Source organism: Bos grunniens, chromosome 15 (genome assembly GCF_055505025.1).
Source record: "Bos grunniens cultivar Pamir isolate PY7600 chromosome 15, Bosgru_T2T1.0, whole genome shotgun sequence".
NCBI lineage: Eukaryota > Metazoa > Chordata > Mammalia > Artiodactyla > Bovidae > Bos > Bos grunniens.
In genome coordinates this window covers 84207469-84232312 of record NC_141179.1, presented here as the reverse complement: position 1 = coordinate 84232312, position 24844 = coordinate 84207469, and the positions used below count along the sequence as shown (strand labels likewise).

The window sequence follows — 24844 nt, the reverse complement described above, 5'->3', positions numbered from 1 at the left end:
TCTTTCTGATAGTTTGTTATTAGTGTTTAGAATGCACTTAACTTTTGTTTATTGATAAATAATCCACCAAAAATTATTAAAACTAATAAACAAAAATTCCGTGAAGTTGCAAGATACAAAATCGATAAACAGGCACAAGCTTGCTCTGCAATCTCTGTGGAATGGCGCAGGGTATAGGACAGCTGAGCCAGGCCTAGAAAGGAATAAGTAGAAGGAGCCCCTCTCTGCAATATTAAGGGCCCCTGTGTAGCTGCAGGGCCCCCTGGTGGCTCAGAAGGGAAAGAACCCGCCTGCGATGCAGGGGACCTGGTTTGATCCCTGGTGGGGAAGATCCTTTGGAGAAGAGAGTGGCTGCCCACTGCAGTATTCTTGCCTGGAGAATTCCACGGACAGAGAAGCCTGGCAGGCTACAGTCCGTGGGGTGATAGAGATAGACAGTCGAACTGAGTGACTAACACTTTCACTTTCAAGCATTAAAACAGACCAAAGTCTCAAGTTCTTCAAACCTTTACCCTCGTCTCTGGTAAAGCTAAAGTGTTAGTCGCTCAGTCGTGTCTGACTGCGACCCGATGAACTGTAGCCCACCAGACTCCTCTGTCCATGGAATTCTCCAGGCATGAATACTGGAGTGGGTTGCCATTCCCTTTTCCAGGGGATCTTCCCCACCCAGGGACTGAACCCCGGTCTCCTGCACTGCAGGCAGATTCTTTACTGTCTGAGCCACCAGGGAAGCCTGTAAAACTAAAGCCTGCAGCAGACGCAGCAGCAAAAGTGCCACTGCTCCCCATTTCTGCACATGTGTTAAAGCTGCCTGGTATTCTAAGTGCTTTATTTTAGTCCTAGTGTGTGTTATTAGTGTTATTACTGCATTTGTCCACGTGTTTATTCTGTCCTTTGACCTTTTTTTTTCTGGTACCTCATTTGCTATCATTTTCCTTCTATTTGGAATTCATCCTTCATTATTCCTTTAGTGGGGGTGTACAGGAGGCAAAATCAATTTTTGTATCTCTAAAAATTCTTTATTTCACCTTCATGTAAGATATTCTAATGGATAATGATAGATTATAGGTTGGCAGTTATTTTATTCAGCATATTGAAGATGTTCTGTTTTCTTCTTTTATTGATGCTTTTGGAAAGTTAGCTGTCCATTCAGTTGCTTCTACTTTTTCCTTTTTTGTAATTATCAGAATCCTTATTTTTATTTTTTAGTTTTAGTTATGATTGCTGAGAATTGAGAAGTGAAAAGAAAATAACTCAGCAAATAGTTAAAGTGTGCCACAGTCTGATGAGAAAGACTACCGCCTAAATTCAAGCTTTTAACATAAGGCTTTTCAGAGCCTCATTATTTTATTCAAGATAAACCCACGGAGAACTGTTTTAATGGTAACTTTATGTTAATTCGTATTTTCCGAAAATAAGATTGTCATCTGTCCCTGCAACTCTTCTGCTTTGCAAGTCTAACTGTTTCCTGTCCTGTCCCTGAAACCACCCCACGACTGACTCCAACTGATGAAACCCTGGGGCTGCTGTTGCTGCTGAGTCGCTTCAGTCGTGTCCGACTCTTCGCGACTCCATAGACCGCAGCCCACCAGGCTCCGCCGTCCCTGGGATTCTCCAGGCAAGAACACTGGCGAGGGTTGCCATTTCCTTTTCCAGTGCATGAGAGTGAAAAGTGAAAGGGAAGTTAAGTTGCTCTTGGCGCCCTTTTCTATTCTCGCCTGTTGGGCCTGAGAAGCTGTGCTCTCCTCTGCTTAACAAATGTAACAAATTAAGCTTTTAACTGTGGTAGATTTGGCTAGTAATCTTGGAAGGTGCCCGGCCAGACCCCTCACCATTACGGTCCTGTGACTCATCTGGTGGCTCGTCCCTGGATCCCGTGAGCTTCCCTGCCCAGGATTTGACTGTCCTTGATGGTGAGGTGACTGTAGCCCTTTTCATCGAGCAGGGTTTATTTATTTGTCCAGGACGCTGGTCTCCCAGAGTCCTTTTGCATTATCTCTCCAGATTTGTTCTTGTGTTCTTTTTTCTCGGTGAAGGCCTGCCCAAGCTTTGCCACTAGCCATCCTGTCTGCCCATCTGCCTCCTATCTGTGTTTCTCTACATGTGTAAGAATAGGTCACAGGGCAGGAGTCATTTCAGGTTTTGTCATCCTTACCCAGCCACAGAGACTAATGTGTAAAAGGTCTCTTTGAGCAATATCCCTTCTAGAAACAACTATCTTGGATTCCTCCTTAAAATATTAGATTTTTTTTTTTTAGTTTTATTTATGTGTAAGAAATTTGCTGTGGGATAGATTCTTTCTGACAAATTCCACCTGTCAGAGGCAGCTGATTCCTTTTGTCAGCAGGGAGGGATGGATTTTCCAAGGCTGTCACTATTCCTCAAACTTCTTACTTCCCAGTTAATCATTGTGAGTCCTTAGAAATTAATTCTGTGTTATATTTCAATCAGTATTTCAATGGATTTGACTCCCATCCTGAGAACATGGATGATATAATAAATTTGTCAGTTTTCCCCTCTGATACAGATTACTTTCCTTTGACAGCTATTTATCATTCTTTGCCAACTTAGGCAGGAGCTTGGGTATTTCAGAAACTTCATCAGAGAAAGAATACACTTGAGCCTTGTTCAGTAAGACCTTGCTAACCACCACCACTACCCCACACACCTTTCCTGACCTTAAGCTCTACTCTTCTAGCATTTCTCCAGAAGTAAATGGTCCAAAAGACAGGACAGCTCGCAGACAGGGGGTGCAAGTGCCTCAGAATTACCAAGTAAACTGCTTCCACTCAAGATGATTGAAACAAAGCTCCCCCCACCCCTGCCTGGCTCAGAGTGACAGACACTGCTGATGGCGATGTGCTCTTCGTCTTGGCCCTTTCCTCCCCTCGCTGCTAGTTCAGAGTTCTTGATTATTGGTAGACGGTCCTACACACGTAGGACCGCCAAGGTCATCTTTGGAAATTGTTACTGGCGTATTCTGCATTCACTAATGCCAACAGAGAGACACACTCCTAAAAAGACACAAACTACTGACATTAACCCAAGAAGAGAGAGAACATTTGAGTATATCTATAACAAGTAATTATATAACTTCTACAGAGAAAAGCCCAAGGCCAGGAGACTTTGTTGGTGAATTCTTCCAAATGTTTACTGACAATACCATTGCTTCACAAATTCCCCCAAAAATATAAGAGTAGAGAATACTTCCCAGCTCATTCTGTAAGGCCAGTTTTAACCAGACACAGAATCAAAGGCATCACACAAAAAGGACAACTATAGATCAAGATCTTTTATAAATACAGATGCAGAAATCTTCTAACAAGATACTAGGAAGCTGAATCCAACAACACTTAAAAAGGATTCTGTACGATGACCATGTGGGATTTATCTCAAGAACCTAAGGTTTATTTAGGGTAAAAAAATCAATGCAATATACCATATCAATAGAATAAAGGACAAAACCACATGATCGTCTCAATAGGTAAGCTGAGAAAAAGCATGTAACTAATTTATCACCATTACAAAAACATTCAACACAGTAGGAAGAGGAGAGAATGTCCTCAACCAGAAACAAGTTCTCAGACAACGTTCTACTTCAGGGTGAAAGACTAGATGTTTTCTCCCAAAGTAGAGGAGAAAAATAAGGACGTCTGTCTGCTCCTGCAGCTTCAGTCCAACATTGTGCTGGATGTTCCAGCCAGGGCAGCTGAACAGAAAAAGAAAAGAAAGCATCCATATTGGAAGAGAAGGAAAGCTATCTGAATTTGCATACGATGACACCACCCTTATGGCAGAAAGTGAAGAAGAACTAAAGAGCCTCTTGATGAAAGTGAAAGAGGAAAGTGGAAAAGTTGGCTTAAAGCTCAACGTTCAGAAAACTAAGATCATGGCAGCCGGTCCCATCACTTCATGGGAAATAGATGGGGAAACAGTGGAAATAGTGTCAGACTTTATTTTTCTGGGCTCCACAATCACTGCAGATGGTGATTGCAGCCATGAAATTAAAAGACGCTTACTCCTTGGAAGGAAAGTTATGACCAACCTAGACAGCATATTAAGAAAGAGAGACATTACTTTGCCAACAAAGGTCTGTCTAGTCAAGGCTATGGTTTTTCCACTGGTCATGTATGGATGTGACAGTTGAACTATAAAGAAAGCTGAGCACTGAAGAATTGATGCTTTTAAACTGTGGTATTGGAGAAGACTCTTGAGAGTCCCTTGGACTGCAAGGAGATCCAACCAGTCCATCCTAAAGGAAATCAGTCCTGGGTGTTCATTGGAAGGACTGATGTTGAAGCTGAAACTCCAATACTTTGGCCACCTAATGTGAAGAGCTGACTCATTGGAAAAGACTCATTGGAAAAGATTGAAGGTAGGAGGAGAAAGGGACAACAGAGGATGAGATGGGTGGATGGCATCACCGGCTCAATGGACATGGGTTTGGGTGAACTCCGGGAGTTGGTGATGGACAGGGAGGCCTGGTGTGTTGAGGTTCATGGGTTCGCAAAGAGTTGGACACGACTGAGCGACTGTGCTGAACTGATGTTCTTGTATATAAAATAGCCTAAGGAATCCTCTAATAAGTATTACAAATAATAAGTTAGAGTGAGAGTATATAGTCTATTAATATAAAGATCAACTGTATTTCCACACAGTAGCAATGAATATTGCAAAAATAGAATTTAGAAAGCAATTCCATTTGTGCATGTATGTGTGCTAAATCACTTCAGTTGCGTCCAACTCTTTGTGACCCCATGGGCTATAACCTTCCAGGCTCCTCTGCCCATGGAATTCTCCAGGCAAGAATATGAGAGTGGGTTGCCATGCCCTCCTCCAGGGGACCTTCCTGACCCATGTCTCTTAAGTCTCCTGGATTGGCAGGTGGGTTGTGCCACCTGGGAAACCTTAACTTTGTAATAGCATAAAAAAAGAATAAGGAATAAATTTAACAAAAGAAGTACAGACTTGTATACTGAAAGTCATTGACAAAGAAATTAAAGAACTAATCAAATGAAGAGGTTCATGGATCAAACAACTGTGTATATCACGGCGTCAATAATGGTCTACAGATTCAATGTAATACCTATAAAAATTCCAATTGGCTTTTCTTTTCCCCAAATTGACTGGATGAGCCTAAATTCATGTGGAGGAGGGCCCATAGCAGCTAGAACAATTCAGAAAAAGAAAAACAAGCTTGAGAACTTGCACTTCCCCTTTTCAGACTTATTACCAAACTGCCATAATCAAGACGCAGTGGTTTTCTTTTGGTGAGAATGTAAATTGTTGCATCCACTATGGAAAACAGTATGAAGGTTCCTTAAGATACTGAAACCAGCGTCACCATGTGATCCAGGGGTCCCAGTCCTGGGATATTAACAGACAAAACTGAAGTTCAAAAAGATGCTGCTCCCCAGCGTTCACCGCAGCACTGTTTCCAACGGGCAGGCCACGGAGGCAACTGAAACGGCCACAAACAGGTGCATGCATTAAGACGTTTTATATATGTATAAGCACGTGCGTGCTCAGTTGTGCCTGACTCTTCGGGATCCCATGGACTGCAACCCTCCAGGCTCCTCTATTCATGGGATTTTTCAGGCAGGAATACTGGAGTGGGTTGCTATTTCCTCCTCCAGAGGTCAAACCCACATCTCCTGCATTGGCAGGCGCCTGCCAATGCAGGGGATGTAGGAGATGTGGGTCTGACTCCTGGGTTAGGAAGATCCCTGGAGAAGGAAATAATGACCCACTCCAGTATTCTTGCCTGGGAAGTCACATGGACAGAGGAGCCTGACAGGCTACAGCCCATGGGGTCACAAAAGAGTTGTACATTACTTGGTGATTAAACAACAAATAATTATATATATAAATATATGTGTGTGTGTGTGTGTGTGTGTGTGTGTGTATTGGAGAAGGCAATGGCACCCCACTCCAGTACTCTTGCCTGGAAAATCCCATGGATGGAGGAGCCTGGTGGGCTGCAGTCCATGGGGTCGCTAAGAGTCGGATACAACTGAGCAACTTCACTTTCACTTTTCACTTTCATGCATTGGAGAAGGAAATGGCAACCCACTCCAGTGTTCTTGCCTGGAGAATCCCAGGGACGGGGGAGCCTGGTGGGCTGCCATCTATGGGGTCGCACAGAGTCGGACACGACTGAAGTGTGTGTGTATACATATATACATATTCAAAATCCTAAAAGATGATGCTCTTTAAGTGCTGCATTTAATATGCCAGCAAATTTGGAAAACTCAGCAGTTGTCAAAAGACTGGAAAAGGTCAGTTTTCATTCCAATCCCAAAGAATGTTCAAACTCCCACACAATTGCTCTCATTACACATACTAGCAAGGTAGAGTTCAAAATCCTTCATGCTCGGCTTCAACAGTATGTGAACCGAGAACTTCCATATGTACATCAGAAAAGAAAGAGAACCAGAGGTCAGAGTGCCAGCATCTGTTGAATCATAGAAAAAGCAAGGGAATTACAGCAAAACATCTACTTCTGCTTCTCTGACGAGTGAGGGGAGAAAGCAAATTAGCCAAGAAGACTGTCTCACCCCATGTTTTGTAAATAATAGTTATGTAACAGCTGAGATCACTGACAGTCTTGCCCACACGAGCCATGAGGGACTCGCTTGGCCGCGAGCTGGTTTGTGCTGTAGGGATGCACGGGCTCCACCTGCAAGGCGGCAGCATCATGGCTGCGTCACGGCTGCGTCCGTCGGTCAGCCACGAGAGGAGAGCTACAGAGTATGTCGTTATGGCTGCTGTGTCAGCCGGGAGAGGATAAATGTGTCTGCAATTCCTAAGGCCCCTGGAGTCTTCCTCCAGCCTCTTGGCTCACGCTTTGCCTACCCTGGGTTCAGCAAACAGTGCAGACAGCATGAACAGCAGGGCTATTGGTGTCACGAACAGGATCAGCAGTACAACTGTACTAAAGCCTTTGACTGTGTGGATCACAGCAAACTGGAAAATTCTTAAAGATATGGGACTATCAGACCACCTTACCTGCCTCCTGAGAAACCTGTATGCAGGTCAAGAAACAGTAGTTAGAACTGGACATAGAACAATGGACTGGTTCAAAATGAGGAGAGGATTTCATCCAGGCTGTATATTGTCACCCTGCTTATTTAACGTACTTGCATGAGAAATGCTGGGCTGGGTGAATCCCAAGCTGGAATCAAGATTGCTGGGAGAAATATCAACAACCTCAGACATGCAGATGATATCACTTAATGGCAGAAAGCAAAGAGGGACGAACGAGCCTCTTGATGAAGGTGAAAAACGAAAGTGAAAAAGGCGGCTTAAAACTCAACATTCATAAAATGAAGATCATGACATCTGGCCCCAGCACTTCATGGCAAATAAATGAGGGGAAAATGGAAACAGTGACAGATTTTAATTTTCTTGGGCTCCAGAATCACTCTGGGCAGTGACTGTAGCCATGAAATTAGATGTTTGCTTCTTGGAAGAAGAGCTATGACCAACCTAGACAGCATATTAAAAAGCAGAGACATCACTTTGCAGACAAGGTCCATATAGTCAAAACTCTGGTTTTCCTAGTAGTCATGTACGAATGTGAGAGTTGGACCATAAAGAAAGCTGAGCACCGAAGAATTGATGCTTTTGAACTGTGGTGTTGGAGAAGACTCTTGAGAGTCCCTTGGACAGCAGGGCGATCAAACCAGTCCATCCTAAAGAAAATCAACCCTGAATATTCATTGGAAGGACTGATGCTGAAGCTGAAGTTCCAATACTTTGGCCACCTGATGTGAAGAGCCGACTGCTTGGAAAAGCAACATGCCTTGAGTACAGTAGACGGTGCTCTATGAACACTGTGGTGTAGGTACCTTTCTGAGCCATAGCTCCTCCCAGGTGCAAGCCTAGAGTGGGAGTGCTGCTTCATATGGAAACTCTACTTTCAGTTTTTCAGGAGCCTCCACACTGTTTTCCATAGTTGTCGGTGTTTAGTCACCAAGTCGTGTCTCTTGTAGCCCCTCAGGCTCCTCCGTCCATGGGACTCTCCAGGCAAGAACACTGGAGTGGGTTGCCATTTCCTTCTCCAGGGGATCTTCCTGACCCAGGGATGGAACCTGCGCCTCTGTGCCTCCTGCCCTGGAGGCGGGCTCTTTACCTTTGAGCCGCCAGTTTCCCCGTAGTGGCCACACCAGTTTGCATTCCCAGCAACAGTGCAGGGGTCACCCAGTTTGTTTTAACCAAAGGTTCACGTCCTGGTCGGGGTGCAGGGTGGGAGGAGGTTGTCAGGGGATCTGGTATAGGGCCACAGTTTCTCAAGGAGATTTCTTTCTTTCTTTATTCTGTTCAGTAAGTTCTCTCTGCTGTTATGGGGCAGAGGATTTTGTATGTCTTTTTGCCCTTACCTGAAGGGTACAGTAATCTATCAAGGACCCAGATCTTTAGTCTCAATGTGGAGATCTTTTCTAAGTCTTCATACTTGGAGTGGACTCTGGGCTGTGGCCTCTTTCTCCTGCCCTACGTTTAGGCTGGGAATCAGATTCCAGCTAGACAACATTGGCCTTGTTGTGTTGCACAGAAGTGCGGATATGCTTTTGACCAAGTGCTTTTATTTCCTTTGGGTATATTCCTAGAGGTGGAAAAGGCCTTGAGGAGAAGCAGCTGTGTTGGTCTTTGGCATCTCATTGATAGATTTTTAGATTAGGCTTTTGTGTAAAAATTGATCTAGGAGCTTCAGTTGACTCTTCAGCTCTTCTGTGTTTTTGAAGTGGTTTTTTTAATGTAGCATTTTTCTTTGTTTTCAGAGAAGGTTTGATTCAAATAGCCCCGTTAACAATTACCAGAACCATCTCTATTTTCTTCTCTTCTGCCTTGCTTTCTATAGTCCTCGTACGTACAGACACTCAGTGTTTCTTAGAATGTGCCATATGAAGTTTTTTTCTTTTATTAGGATCTCGCTTTTCTAGCTTTCTCAGCAATTTGGGAGTCTCACTATTTTTTTCTCCATGTAGATTCATATTTTTTTCCATTTCCTCACACTAACTTCAGTGGTATTTTGGAAAGAGAAGAAATAAATGCCTGTTTTCTATCTACCATGTTTTATCAGAAGTCCAGTCTAAGTATTAAAACCAGTACCATAAAAATATTCCATATGTGACTATATGTACATCTAGGAGTGAACTATTACCATATTGCTATATGCACACTTTTCTTTTAATATATCACTTTATCTTGTGGATTATATTTACTGGTATGCTTCTTTTATCTCTTTATTTGTGAATTTCTAAAAGTGGGGGTTATGATGCCTTCATTCTCTATTTTACAGTGCCTGACATAACAGTCTATCAGATACTGTGATTTCAGTAAGATGTTTGTGAATAAAAGACAATACCCGGCATTCTCTCCCATCTTTGCCTCAAACTCCTTCCCACTGCAAACTGCTCAGGTTTGGCCCCACAACTGATGTGGGCTCACCACATGGCTGTATGGAGGCTTCCTTGCCAGCCCTATACAAGGGCACAGAAGGGTGAGAAGTCTTCCATCACAAATTAATAGGGAGCCGGGCCTCCCAGGTCCCCAGGGACACTCCTCAGAGGCCGGGCTCCCGCCAGGCAGAGCACACCATGTCTCACACACCGTGGGGTCCGGGCTTGTCCTGCCAAGACCCCCACAGCAAGTACTCCAGCACAGTCCATATGCTGCTGTGGACATCTCACTGGCTGGGACCACCATGGGTGTTACAGCAATAAAGCCACAAAATCAGAACTCAGAAAAGAATTTTGAGTTTGACAAGTATTGAAGAAAGGATTTTCATGGTCAAGGAAAAGAAGAAAGGCTTAAATGTACACTGAAGAGTGTTCCACAGGACTTTTTGAGTGTGGTTGAAGAGAAAACCTCCTCATCTTGCAAAGGCAAGCAAGCAAGGGCAGCTGATATAAAAGGACCAGAGGAAGTTCCATTCTCCATGGAAGAAACACCTTCCTAAGAAGGAAGCTGCTTGCAGTTTTTTCTGCACCTCATACGAAGGACTGGCCTCCCATATACACAAGATATGAAGGGCAATGTGGAGGCTCTGCTTGAACTTCACAAATCACATGACAAGCTCTGTCAACACCTTCAAAGAGATGCACCAACACCACTCTGATGATGTCAATAAGAATAAGCAGAGTAACTGGACCAGGACTGGATGTAGCCTGACTCTACGGGCTAGGCAGGAAGTGAAGCAACTTGTGACTGGCAGAGACTACGTCACTGAACTGGGCAGAACCAAGGGAGCTGACCCAGCGATCAAGACTGACCACTTCCAGGAGGCTGGTAGTTGTTGGACAAGTAAATTCTTCTTTTGGAACTTGCATTATGATCAAGTGAGACTAAGCCTGAGAATGATGTCAAATCAGAGGGAACAAAACAAACAGACAAGAATTCAACCCAGTGAGATGAAGTTCGTCATGCCATGAGACCTCCAAACCACCTACAATCCATATAAGAGCCATTAAATATACAATTTTGCTTAAGGAAGTTTTGGCTGGTTTTCCCCATCTTGTGATTGAATGAATATTAACTATAGTACAGAAGGCCTACTTACATTTTTCAGTTTTCTTTATTTTGTGCAGAAGGTAAGAAGGTAATGGCATATCACTTAGCTTAAAGCAGGAAAATTAAAAATGATGCTAAATATTGAAAACAGAGGAAACTTAATACAGGGGATTGGTTCCTCAGGTCATGAAAGAGCTGAAAGACAAACAGAGAGGGGATGGTGAGACAGCTTGATGATTAGCAGCAAGGGGCCTGGAGGAGAAGGGTTACTGAAGCCCAACAGCCAGCATTACCTGGAGGAAAGTGAAACCATTGAGAATGAGAGTCATGGAAGACACTTGGACACTGAGACAGCCATTGTCTGAATCAGAGAGCTTTATATCAGAACAGGTTTGAACCACAGATGAACAAAATCAAGAAGTATTTTCCAGATTAACAAAGTTCTCTCCCCATGCTGCTGCTGCTGCTGCTGCTAAGTCGCTTCAGTCGTGTCCAACTCTGTGTGACCCCATAGACGGCAGCCCACCAGGCTCCTCTGTCCCTGGGATTCTCCAGGCAAGAACACTGGAGTGGGTGCCATTTCCTTCTCCAAAGCATGAAAGTGAAAAGTGAAAGGGAAGTCGCTCAGTCGTGCCCAACTCTTAGTGACCCCATGGACTGCAGCCTACCAGGCTCCTCCGTCCATGGGATTTTCCAGGCAAGACTACTGGAGTGGGGTGCCAGTGCCTTCTCCATAAGATGTTATTTTCCATGGGATGTTTAGTGCTTTTGAATGATGATAAAATTCTCTTGCCAATTGAAAAGTCACTTATAACTTACTCACTTATCATAATTCACTCTATCCCTAATTTTTAAATTGTTTGTTTTTATTTATTAATCTGTAATTAACCCTGCTCTGTTCAAAATTGATTAAATTTGCTAAAAAAAAAAAAAAAAAGACAATACCCATGTTTGCAGTGTTTTTTAGCTGATGCCAATCGGGTGCTAATAAACCCTCCTGAGTAGACCCATTTCTCCTCGCCCTAAAAGTGCAGCACACTTACAATGAATAGGGTGGTAACCGCGTGGCACTCACTAACTTCTCCAGAATAGCCGCACAAGAAGTCTCGATCTATAAGGAAACCAATGATGAGGAGGATGATTCCAGCTGCCGCTGCCACGGCGCTCAGCGAGTTCATTATTCGGCTCAGCGTCACCTGAAAGAGAGTGAGGCCGGGATGCGGTGACAGCCCAGTGCAGCGCACGGACAGAGCCATGGACACAGCAGAACAGGCTGTTCTCACAGCCTTGAGATGCCCCAGAGCGGCTCAGGCGCCTTCACATGACCTCTGTGGGCTTCAGGTCCTCGTCCACAGAAAGGAGGGGATCCAGAGAACTGGGCATAACCCTTCCATCCCCCCAAAGCCGTACCTAAGTTGCCCCCCTTTTAATCGCCGGAAGCAGCACACAGCAGACAAAAGAGGAGTTAACAGTTAGGGGGCAGCCACATCACCTTGCCTTTGATGCTCTAGTAAAAGTCGTGGCCTGTCGACATTTTCATTTTATGATTGTTTAAGGAAACCTTGTATTTCTTTGCAATTTTTATTTTCTTCTAGAACTACAAGCCCCCAGGTGATGTCCTTTGCTGAAAATAATTGATTGGCCTATGAATTAGTATCGCATGCCTTTGCTTCTTTGGGAAAAGTGAAAATACTCTATAACTTACTTGTAAATTAGAAGTTCGCATTCATTAACACGGTTATTTATTTTGAGATTCTGCTTACAAGGTTGAATTACAGAAAATGGATGAGGAAGTTACCAGAACATTGAAGCCCGTCCTCCCCATATGACTGAGTAACGCGGGCAAGTCATTTATTAAGCCTCGGCGTCTAAGAATTCAACTAGGTGCCCTGAAAATGGCACTGGTGTTCTGTGATTCTGTGAAAAAGGGGGTAAACGCCATTGACCGGTGTCAGGACTTGGCAGTTTGTGGAGTTATAGTGGCTTAATGATTTTCCAAATTCGTTTTCAAGGCTGGAATGATTTGTTTAACGTTAAAATTCTTTAGAAAAGGGGATGTATAACTCACCAGAGTTTCTGTGGTTTTTCTTTCCAGTGCAACTAGAAAGGCTCCAGAATTAACAAACTGTTAAAAAGAATACGTATCTTAGTGACGGACACGTTGAACCGACTTAAAGAATTCTTGTGGTTAACAGACCGCTGTCCCTTTCCTTTGCATCCCTCCTTCCTAGTTCACACAGTCCCCAAGGCAGTGAGAGGCGCTGATGCCTTAATGATTGTCCTAAGTGTATAGTGGGGGAAATCCGGGACTAGAAATTTGCTTTGGTCCTGCCTATTTGAACATGAGAAGTTTTCAACCTTACTGGGCTCTTTTGTTTTCTCATCTGTCTTCCTTTCGTAGCTGTTGTGGACTCAGCTCTGATGCCACGAGAGCCTGGTGTCCCATCGGTTTACAGCCAGTGAGACTGGACTCCACCATTCTTACAAGAAGCCTCCTTCAGAACCGTTTGCAGTCCAGTGTGTTCTCTTGGATGAGAACATAGATGGAGGTGCAGCTAATACGCTGGAAATTCTGGAAAAATCCTGGCAGTTTCCATGGAGGTGAGCCATGCTGTGTATTGTTATCCTCTGGTGGAAACTTCCAGTCTGATTACAATGTATCTGTTTTAAATTTCTAGTCATGTGGACTGGAGTCTTCAGCTCCATCCTGCCACTCTCGCTGTCTGGGCTGGACTGGGTTCTCAGAAGAGAAGATGCCCTCCCGTACCTTAAGCCTTTGCCTGTGACTCTCCCTTGGTATGCGGCAAGACAGCACTGCCTCTAACGCCCGACCGCCCCCCGCTCCTTTCCTTCCCGCCAGGTGAACCACTCATCCTTTGACTGTCAGTCAAGCTGCAGATGTCTCTGGAGAACCTGCCCTCTGTTCTGCAGAGTCAGCTTGTGTGTGGAGAAGGCAATGGCACCCCACTCCAGTACTCCTGCCTGGAAAATCCCATGGACGGAGGAGCCTGGTGGGCTGCAGTCCATGGGGTCGATAAGAGTCGGACACGACTGAGCGACTTCACTTTCACTTTTCACTTTCCTGCACTGGAGAAGGAAATGGCAACCCGCTCCAGTGTTCTTGCCTGGAGAGTCCCTGGGACGGGGGAGCCTGGTGGGCTGCCGTCTGTGGGGTCGCACAGGGTCGGACGTGACTGAAGCGACTCAGCAGCAGCACAGCAGCACCTTGTGTGTCCTTTATCATCACCCATCACACCAGACGATAATTCTCCGACACTTGACTCAGCTGCCTGCCAAGGCAGGAGACGCAGGAGACCCAGGTTCAATTCCTGGGCAGGGACGATTCCCTGGAGAAGGAAATGGCAGCCCCACTCCAGTGTTCTAACCTGGCGGGCTAGAGTCCATGGCGTCGCAAAGAGCTGGACACGTCTGAGCGACTGACACTAACTACGCAGCTGAGACCTTGAGACCAGGGACTGCCGTTTCTCAGAATCCCCAGACACTGCCAGTTTTCTGGTACTAGAATAGGTGCTAAAACAATGCTTATTGAATGTGATTAAATGCTTCTGTGCAGCTCAAAGGCACATCTGAGAAATCCTAGCTGCTTCTCCACTTCTCTAAAGAGGAAATTGATCTTTCCTCTCTGCTTATATAAGCAGTTTTTGTGGCTCTGTGATATCTATCGACCAGTTTGAAATGACCTGTTTGCATGTTTTCTCTCTTGCTGGATGTGAGAGCCCTCTGAGGGAAGGGCTCACGCATTATTCTTTTTCTTTGCCCCTCTCCCCCACTCAGATGTATTGAGATATAAGGGAAGTATAGCACTGCATCGGTTTAGGGTATCCAACTTAATGATTTGACTTACGTGTATCATGAGAAGATTACCCCATGCATTTAGTTACCATCCACTCATAGTCTCATATAAGTATCAAATAAAGGAAAAGAGAAAGGAAAAAGTTTCCTTGTGATGAGAACTCTTAGGATCCACCCTCTTAAAGTTTTTCCCATGTATCACATGGCGGTGTTAACTGTGGTCATAATGTTGTGCACTGCATTTCTGGCAGTTACGTATCTCACACTGGAAGTGTGTGCCTTTAGAGCAGATTCACTCAGCTCCCTGCTCACCTCTGCCCATCCCCCTGGCCTCTTTCCTGGAGTCCACATGTAAGCAAGACCATCTGGTACTTGTGTTTCTCTGTCTGACGTTTCAGTTGGCATAATGCCCTCGAAGTCCATTCGTGTTGTCACAGGTGGCAGAATATCCTCATTTTCTTATGAACAAGACTGAGTGGTGTTTCGCTGTGTGTGTTGTGCCACCGCCTCTTCATTCGTCTGTTGCTGGACGTCTAGGTTGCACCATGCCTTGCCTATTGTAATCATTGCTGTGAACACAGAAGTGCAGAGATGCTTCTGACCAAGTGCTGTTACTCCCTTCGGGTATATTCCTAGAGGTGGAATTTCAGGGTCATAAATCTATTTTTAATAACTTTTTGTGAAACCTCTATGCTGTTTTCCTTAGTGAAACTGAAGTTGCTTAGTTGTGCCCAACTTTTTGTGACCCTATGGACTGTAGCCCTCCAGGCTCCTCCGTCCATGGGATTTTCCAGGCAAGAATACTGAAATGGGTTGCCATTTCCTACACCAGGGTCTTCCATATCTGACTTGTAATAGTAATTCATTTTGAATGGATGAGTGGACGAATGGTGTCAAGACCCAAGCAAATACTCCCAAAGGAACCTCAAGACCAATGATGGAATACGAGTAACTGACGAGTTAATGGGGAAATCATTTCAACAGAGTTAAATTTGATTTTGATTTTTCAAACCATATCATACAACTCAGCATAGTTCATTTCATTACTAAGAACTCCTTAAAATCCCTGTTGACATGACTTCAAATTGAATCTGACTGACTTATACTCACCAAAACGGAGCTCCAGAATGGATATCCTGAAATAAATATAAAGGGGAACCTTGGGTATGGATCTTCCAAGGTGAAAAGGAGAGCGGTTCCAAAAGAGAAGTTCATCGCCCCAAGCAGGATCTGGACAGCCTGCAAGCAGAGGAGAACGTCCTGGTGAGAAGAGACCGGAGTGGTGGGCTTCCTGGGAGAATTGAGGAGATCTCCTTCTGCTTAAAAGGAAATTACCCCCGTTTTTAAATGAGGGAAGTATGGTAGGCGCTTCTTTATGATGACAGTAGAAGCTTCTACAGATATTTTCTTGATCCCTCTGTCCAGTGATTGATGAGAGGTAAAATGATCGAATTCCCTGCTCCTGAAAATGTAGTCCGTGGATTGGGAACATTAGGATCACCTGGGAATTAGAAATGCAGACTCTCAGGTCATATCCTGTACTTACTAAAAAGACTCTCCAGGTGAGGCTGAGAAGTCTGTCTTAAACTCTCCAAGCATCAGGGAAATGCAAATAAAGACCACAAATAGATATCACTTCACACCTATTAGGATGGCGGTCATAAAAGAGACAAGGGAGCAAACGCTAGAGCGGATGTTGAGAAGAGAGAGCCCTTGTGCACTCCTGGTGCGGCTGTGTCACTGCGCAGACAGTGTGGGGATTCCTCAGTGAGAAACAGTACTGGTATGTGATCCGGCAACTCCACTCCTGGGTATACGTGCAGAGTCACTGTCTCGAAGAGCTGTCTATACTCTCGAGGTAATTGCAGCACTATTCACAGTAGGCAACACAGAGAAACACCCTAAAGGTTCACTGGCAGATGCGTGGATAAAGACACACACACACAGGAATATTATTCAATCACAAAAAGAAATCCTGCTCTACAACGACATTGATGGATCTTGTGGGCATTGTGCTAAGTGAAGTAAGTCAAAAGAAAAGGCAAATACCACGTTATGGCCTTTATATGCTGAATCTAAAACCTTCAGACTCGGGGTTTCCCTGGTGGCTCAGTGGTAAAGAATTCGCCTGCCAACGAAGGAGACATGGGTCCGATCCCAGGTCCAGGAAGATCCCACATGCCGAGGACGAAGTGAGCCCGTGCACCACAGCTATTGATCCTGTGCTGTAGAGCCGGGAAACCACAGCTACTGAGCCGCAGCTGCTGAACCCTGCTCACCACGACCGCAGAGCGGCCCGCTCACTGCAGCTGGAGAAAAGCCCGCACAGCAATGAAGACCCAGCACAGCCAAAAATAAATGAAATTATTTTAAAAAAACATCAAACTCACAGGAACGGAGAGTAGTATGGTGATTGCTAGGGACTGGGGGTCAGGGAAATGGGGAGATGTTTGTCAAAGGGAACAGATGTTTGGTGTTACATTCTGGGGATCCAGACTCCAGCGTAGTGACCGTAGTTAGCAAGACAGCATTGTGGACCTAAAGCTGCTGTGAGAGCCAAGCTTTAATGTTCTCGCCACCACTCCCACAATAAAAACAGTAATTGTATGAGGCGAAGGAGTGATAACTAACCTTACTGTATAAACATTTTGCAATACGTATGTGTATCAAATCATCACATTGTACACCTTAAATTTACACAATGTTATATGTCAATTATGTCTCAGTAAAGCTGGGGGAGAAACCTCAAAGGCTTTGTCGTATAAGTGATAGAGTCTGAAAAACACCTAATTCTAAATCACCATAGCACAGGGAGCTTAGCTGCTTGGTGATGACCTAGGTGAGTGGAAAAGGAGGAAGACTCAAGAGGGAGGGGATAAACAGATACATATGGCTGATTCACGACTGCAGGAATTAACACATCCTTGTAAAGCAGTTATGCATGCGTGCTTAGTCGCCATGTCCCACTATTTGTGACGTCTGCCTACAATGCAGGAGACCTGGATTCAATCCCTCGATAGGGACGGTCCCCTGGAGAAGGGAATGGCAACCCACTCCAGTACTCTTGCCTGGAAAATCCCATGGACTGAGAAGCCTGGCAGGCTACAGTCCACGGGGTCGCAAAGAGTCGGACACGACTGAGCGACTGCACTTCCACTTTCATTTGTGACCCATGGACTGCAGCCTGCCAGGTTCCTCTGTCCATGGAATTTTCCAGGCAAGAACACGAGTAGAATGCCATTTCTGCTCCAGGAGGTCAACCCTACCCCCCATGTCTCCTGCATTGGCAGGCGGATTCTTTACCACTGAGTCACCTGGGAAGCTAACTATACTCCAATAAAAAAATAATAAATCACCATACCAGCCTGGCCTCAAGTAGTGGACAGTCAGAAAACCCTTCTGCTGATGACCAGTCCTCTGAGCCTGTGGAGGTACCGTCATCTCCCAGGGCCCAGAGCACCCCCATCTTTTCTACATTTTTCTATTTTTTTTCTCTCTGTGCCACATTTGTGATGCCCTACAACACCAAGTACTGTTTTGGTTGGTGAGAATGATGCAGTGATTAGAAGGTGTAATATATGAGTCTGCGTCTTCTGTCTTCATGTATTCCCAGTCCACCTTCTCAGACACTAAGCTCCCCTACTTCCATCAGTTCAGTTAAGTTCAGTCACTCAGTCATGTCCGACTCTTTGCGACCCCATGAATCGCAGCATGCCAGGCCTCCATGTCCATCACCAACTCCCGGAGTTCACTCAGACTCACGTCCATCAAGTCAGTGATGCTGTCCAACCATCTCATCCTCTGTCGTCCCCTTCTCCTCCTGCCCCCAATCCCTCCCAGCATCAGAGTCTTTTCCAATGAGTCAACTCTTCGCATGAGGTGGCCAAAGTACTGGAGTTTCAGCTTTAGCATCATTCCTTCCAAAGAAATCCCAGGGCTGATCTCCTTCAGAATGGACTGGTTGGATCTCCTTGCAGTCCAAGGCACTCTCAAGAGTCTTCTCCAACACCACAGTTCAAAAGCATCAATTCTTCGGCACTCAGCCTTCTTCACAGTCCAACTCTCACATTCATACATGACCACAGGAAAAACCATAGCCTTGACTATATGGACCTTTGTTGGCAAAGTAATGTCTCTGCTTTTGAACATGCTATCTAGGTTGGTCATAACTTTCCTTCCAAGGAGTAAGCGTCTTTTAATTTCATGGCTGCAGTCACCATCTGCAGTGATTTTGGAGCCCAGAAAAATAAAGTCTGACACTGTTTCCACTGTTTGCCCATCTATTTCCCATGAAGTGATGGGACCAGATGCCATGATCTTCGTTTTCTGAATGTTCAGCTTTAAGCCAACTTTTTCACTCTCCTCTTTCACTTTCATCAAGAGGCTTTTTAGTTCCTCTTCACTTTCTGCCATAAGGGTGGTGTCATCTGCATATCTGAGGTTATTGATATTTCTCCTGGCAATCTTGATTCCAGCTTGTGCTTCTTCCAGCCCAGCATTTCTCATGATGTACTCTGCATATAAGTCAAATAAGCAGGGTGACAATATACAGCCTTGACGTACTCCTTTTCCTATTTGGAACCAGTCTGTTTTTCCATGTCCAGTTCTAACTGTTGCTTCCTGACCTGCATACAGATTTCTCAAGAGGCAGGTCAGGTGGTGTGGTATTCCCATCTCTTTCAGAATTTCCCACAGTTTATTGTGATCCACACAGTCAAAGGCTTTGGCATAGTCAATAAAGCAGAAATAGATGTTTTTCTGGAACTCTCTTGCTTTTTCCATGATCCAGCAGATGTTGGCAATTTGATCTCTGGTTCCTCTGCCTTTTTTAAAACCAGCTTGAACATCTGGAATTTCACGGTTCACGTATTTCTGAAGCCTGGCTTGGAAAATTTTGAGCATTACTTTACTAGCATGTGCTGCTGTTGCTAAGTCGTTTCAGTCATGTCTGACTCTGTGCGATGCCATATACAGCAGCCCACCAGGCTCCCCCGTCCCTGGGATTCTCCAGGCAAGAACACTGGAGTGGGTTGCCATTTCCTTGTCCAATGCATGAAAGTGAAAAAATAAAGTGAAGTCATTCAGTCGTGTCCAACTCCTAGCGACCCCATGGACTGCAGTCCACCAGGCCCCTCCGTCCATGGGATTTTCCAGGCAAGAGTCCTGGAGTGGGTTGCCATTGCCTTCTCCATACTAGCATGTGAAATGAGTGCAATTGTGCAGTAGTTTGAGCATTCTTTGGCATTGCCTTTCTTTGGGACTAGAATGAAAACTGACCTTTTCCAGTCCTGTGGCCACTGCTGAGTTTTCCAAATTTGCTGGCATATTGAGTGCAGCACTTTCACAGCATCATCTTTCAGAATTTGAAATAGCTCAACTGGAATTCCATCACCTCCACTAGCTTTGTTTGTAGTGATGTTTTCTAAGGCCCACTTGACTTCACATTCCAGGATGTCTGGTTCTAGGTCAGTGATCACACCATCGTGATTATCTGGGTCGTGAAGATCTTTTTTTTACAGTTCTTCTGTGTATTCTTGCCACCTCTTCTTAATATCTTCTGCTTCTGTTAGGTCCATACCATTTCTGTCCTTTATCGAGCCCATCTTTGCATGAAATGTTCCCTTGGTATCTCTAATTTTCTTGAAGAGATCTCTAGTCTTTCCCATTCTGTTGTTTTCCTCTGTTTCTTTGCACTGATCACTGAGGAAGGCTGTCTTATCTCTCCTTGCTACTCTTTGGAACTCTGCATTCAGATGCTTATATCTTTCCTTTTCTCCTTTGCTTTTCGCTTCTCTTCTTTTCACAGCTATTTGTAAGGCCTCCTCAGACAGCCATCTTGCTTCTGTGCATTTCTTTTCCACGGGGTGGTCCTGATCCCTGTCTCCTGTACAATGTCACTACTTCCATAGCAAGTACTGTTTATAAAGGTCCATTGTAAACGGTGCCATCTTCCTCACCTCCACACTCACGAGTTCAGCTCTCGTCAAACACCACCGCTTGAGTCTCCCACTGCCACCTTGCGTTCCATATGCCAGAACCAAGTTCCCTTTTCTCCCTTTGAACCTTGTCTTCTTTCTGCCCTCTCTTTCTTTGTTTTTAGCATCATCTTTTTCTGAGGCTTAAAGTCATCTTCTGCTCTTCGAATGTCCCTTGACCTCCTGCAATCAGAAAGTAACCAAGCTTTCCTCTTCCCTCTGTTTTCAAAATCATAAATATTTGGCCTTGCTCTTTCCTGTTTTTCTGTCGTCACAGTGTCGGGGCACCTGTTTCACGCACCCCAAGCCCCTCCCATGTGTCAGTGCGTGAGTGCGAATATTCTCAGCTTTTCTCCATCTGTGGTTGGGAAGTTGATCCCCTTCTCTCTTCCTTCCTTGCCAGGAGGTCTTCCAGCAGGCACACATCGTCTTCTGCTTCTCAAGGCCTAAATGTTCTCAGGCAGTCACTGCTCCTGCAGTGGGAAAGCTTGATATCTGGGGAGTAAGTTCAGCTCAGTGGCTGCTACTGTTCATCTAAACGATTTAAATTGTTTTCTCACTGGCCTTTCTGTACGAGCATCCATTTTCCCTGTTTGACATTGTAAAAGAGAAGCCCAATCCCATTACTTTTCTCAGTATTGTTTGAAACACAGCGGTCATCAAATTCATTCAGAAAAGTGTTGAAAATGGTCTCCAGCCCCCATCCCCTCAAAATTGTAATTAGGTAGTTCTAGAACAAGGTCTGGAGATTTGGTGTATATTTTATAAAGCTCCTTAGATAATTTTATTGATTTTACAGACTGGAAAATATTAATACTTATCTATGTTATAAAATCTGAGTAAGGATGGTTTACAGGGTTCCTGGAAATTAAGTCTCCAAATTGCTTTCCTGGTTACTTCTCCTCACCACTTAGTATCTATTTTTTTGTACTTTTTAACACCATGGTAAAATGTACATATAAAATTTACCATATTTACCATCTTATTTAAAATAGTAAGCTTTATTTTTAAAAGTAGTTTTAGAGTCACAGAAACATTGAGTGGAAAATGGAGAGAGTTTCCATATATCGCCCTATCCCCTTCCTTCACCTCCTACCCGAACATGAACATCTCCCACCGGATGGTGCTTTTGTTAACACTGATGAGCCAACTTCGACACACGACTGTCAGCCAGAGATCATAGTTTACACTTTCAGTCTCTGTGTTGTGTTCCAGGGCTTTGGGGAAATGTACAACGTCACGTACCCATCCTTTACTATGGTACACAATAGTTTTTCCTGCCCTATAAGTCCCCCACCTCCACCGCTCATCCTGCCCTCCCCTCCTCGCCTCCTGGCAGCCGCTGATGGCTTCGTCTCTGTAGTTTTGCTTTTCTGGGATGTCGTATAGTTGGCATCACGTGATGGTTGGTGGCCTCTGCAAGCCGGCTTCCTTCGCTCAGCAGTGTGTGCTTTAGGGCCTCCTTGTCCCTTCGTGGACTGATGGCTCGTTGCTTTTTACTGCTGAATAATATTCCATTGTGTGGCTGTACCACACTTTACTTATCCATCCTGGTTGTTTATTATTTTGTCCTTTTTCAATCCTCTCACATCTTTCAAGCCTAGCTTTTTTCTCCCAGCTCTCCTTTGCCATTCATGATAGCTGTGCCACTGTGAACTTTTGTCCATTATGCTTTCTTCATCTAGAATATTCTACCTCCCTCCTCTCTGCTTTCTAAAATTGCATCACTTCTTCAGTGTTCAGATTTGCCATGATGTTGTCTCATCCCCTCTGGGTTCTTCTGCCCCACCACCAACACCATTTATGAGTTTTAGTAAATGCTACATTGAAATGCAGTTATTAACATTTTCATTCTATTAGTTTTAAATTATTTATTTTCTCTCCTCAGTGAGAGAAACTAGATTGTGTTTGTTTTTATAGGCCCCATAATGTTAAACATAGTTTCCTGCATGTAGTTTAATAATGTGTATTTCAAAAATAATTTTCACTCTTCAGCAGAAGTTTGGATGTCATTATATTTGAATAGGTGCTAATGCAGTTTAGACTGATGGCCCCATTCCTCATGTCAGTGGACCATATTTATGTACTAATCTCTTTATTTTTCCTGAAAAAAAATATTGATTTATTTCTATTCTTAGAGGTCTGGGTGTTGAAAGGATATTTTCTAAGATTTGGGCGATATTATAGCTTCAAACGGCTTCCCTAGTGGTTCAGACAGTAAAGAATCTGCCTGCAGTGCAGGAGACCTGGGTTAATCCCTAGATAGGGAAGATCTCCTGAAGAAGGGAATGGCCACTCCAGTACTCCTTCCCAGAGAATTCCATGGACAGAGGAGGCTGGTGGGCCATAGTCTATGGAGTCGCAAAGAGTCGGACACAACTGAGCTACTAACACTTTCACTTTCATAGCCTCAAACATATCTGAATCCCCACATTGTCTGAAAAGAAGATTGCTAAATAATTGATAATTAATGTTGATGAAGTGGATAGATGGATGGATAGATGAAGACTTACAGTATTAGGGAGATTTTCTGCAAAAGTTTCCACATACATGAATACCATATCATTGTTGTCAGACTGAATTTTGACTTTTCATTGGGAAAATATGAAACTGTAGAACTGAACAACCTGGGATATAGAATTTAGTGTGTTGACTTCTATTCAATTTTCTCCTTCCTTTCTTTTTTCTGAACTTGACTGGAAAAAAATCGTACAGGTAGTCAGTTTGGGGATTTTTACTATGTGACTTTTAAGAGTCCAGGGATCTTGGCTTATTCGTTTAATGTTTTCCTTTCCATAGCATCTTACACAGGATTGATATAGAAGTGGTAACATCTCCTGAATTTACGAGCATAAACTTTGGAGCTGGCTCCTACCTTGAAACATGGTGTCACCAACCATAAAGAAAACAAAAAGACAGCCCAGAGAACGGGAGAAAATATTTGCAAATGATGCAGCTAACAAAGGCTTAATTTTCAAAACATACAAATAGCCCACACAACTCAACAAAAAAACAAACAGCCCAATCAAAAAATGTATAGACTATAAATAGGTATTTCTCCAAAGAAGACATACAGATGGTCAACAGGCACATGAAAAGATGCTCAACATTACTAATTATTAAGAAGTGAAAAGCTACAAGGAGGTGCCACCTCACACTGGTCACAATGAGCATCACTAAAAATATATACAAAAATAAATGCTGGAGAGGCTGTGGATACAAGGAAACCTTCCTACACTGTTGATGGGAGTGGAAAACTGGAGGTTCCTTAAAAAGCTAAAAATGGTATTGTCATATGATCCAGAAATCTAATTCGTGAGCATATATCCATACAAAACTATAATTCAAAAAGATACATGCACTGCAATGTTCATGAAAAGTGAAAGGTGCTCAGTCATGTCTGACTCTTTTCAACTCCATGGACTATACACTCCGTGGGATTCTCCAGGCCAGAAGACTGGAGTGGGTAGCCATTCCCTTCTCCAGGGGATCTTCCCAACCCAGGGATTGAACCCAGGTCTCCCACATTGCAGGCGGATTCTTTACCAGCTGAGCCATAAGGGAAGCCCAAGAACACTGGAATGAGTAGCCTATCCCTTTTCTAGTGGAGCTTCCCAACTCAGGAATCGGACTGGGATCTCCTGCATTGCAGGCAGATTCTTTACCAGCTGAGATACGAGGGAAGCCCTTGCAATGTTCATAGCAGACTGTTTTCAGTAGGCAAGACAGAAGCAACCTAAATGTTTTATCAACAGATAAATAGAGAAGATATAGGTCTTCCCTTGTAACTCAGTAGCACAACTTTGTAAATAAACTACACTTCAATAAAATTAATAAACATCATTCTACCGTATATATATATATATATATATATTTTTTTTTTTCCCCCTTCTCTTCTTACCCACTGTCTTAGTTCAGGCTTCTTTAACAAAGTACCATGGACTGAGTGGCTTACAAACAGCAGAAATGTATTTCTCATAGTTCTGAAGACCCAAAGTCTGAGGTCAGATTCCCGGCATGGTTGGGTTCTGAAGGAGGTCCTCTGCCAGGTTGCAGAGTGCTGTTGTTGAAAGAAAGCTAGCTAGCTTTCTGGCCTCTCCTTACAAGGGCTCTAATCCCCCATTCATGCAGGCTCCACCATCGGAAACATATGACCTCCCGAAAACCCCATCTCCAAATACCATCACATTAAGCTTAGGATTTCAGATACAAATTGGGGGCTAACAAACATTAAGCCTCTAACATACCCTCTGTAGGATTTACATGGGGGAAAATCTTACTCACCCCTAAGATTTTCATTCTTGTAGCAAGTAATTTTGGAAAGGGCATGCTAGAGTCATAGGTTGTGCCTGTAATATCCCCTGACTGAAATTCAGGCATAGTGATGTCTGGAGGAAATACTAGAAACACAGGACTGTGTGCAGCTCTTGAATCCATGATGGTGTAGTTGAGATTTTGAAGTGAAACAAAGAAAATGGTTCAGTTGATGCTTCAGCCTAGATCATGTTCTTCTGTACCAAGGCTGTCTGGAGCACTGCCATTGT

General features: G+C 44.1%; 1 protein-coding gene across 1 annotated transcript in view; it reads right to left on the bottom strand.

Moving 5' to 3' along the window:
* The window catches only part of LOC147358899 (membrane-spanning 4-domains subfamily A member 5-like), a 29158-nt gene extending 4314 nt beyond the window's left edge, over window positions 1-24844 (bottom strand). Inside the window, exons 1-4 of the mRNA XM_086341904.1 lie at window positions 24585-24844; window positions 15436-15564; window positions 12581-12637; window positions 11556-11708 (exon numbers count right to left, since the gene is read on the bottom strand). Of these exons, the coding sequence (XP_086198030.1) occupies window positions 11556-11708; window positions 12581-12637; window positions 15436-15564; window positions 24585-24737 (492 nt within the window). The 5' untranslated portion in view covers window positions 24738-24844. The remainder of the gene's footprint in view (window positions 1-11555; window positions 11709-12580; window positions 12638-15435; window positions 15565-24584) is intronic.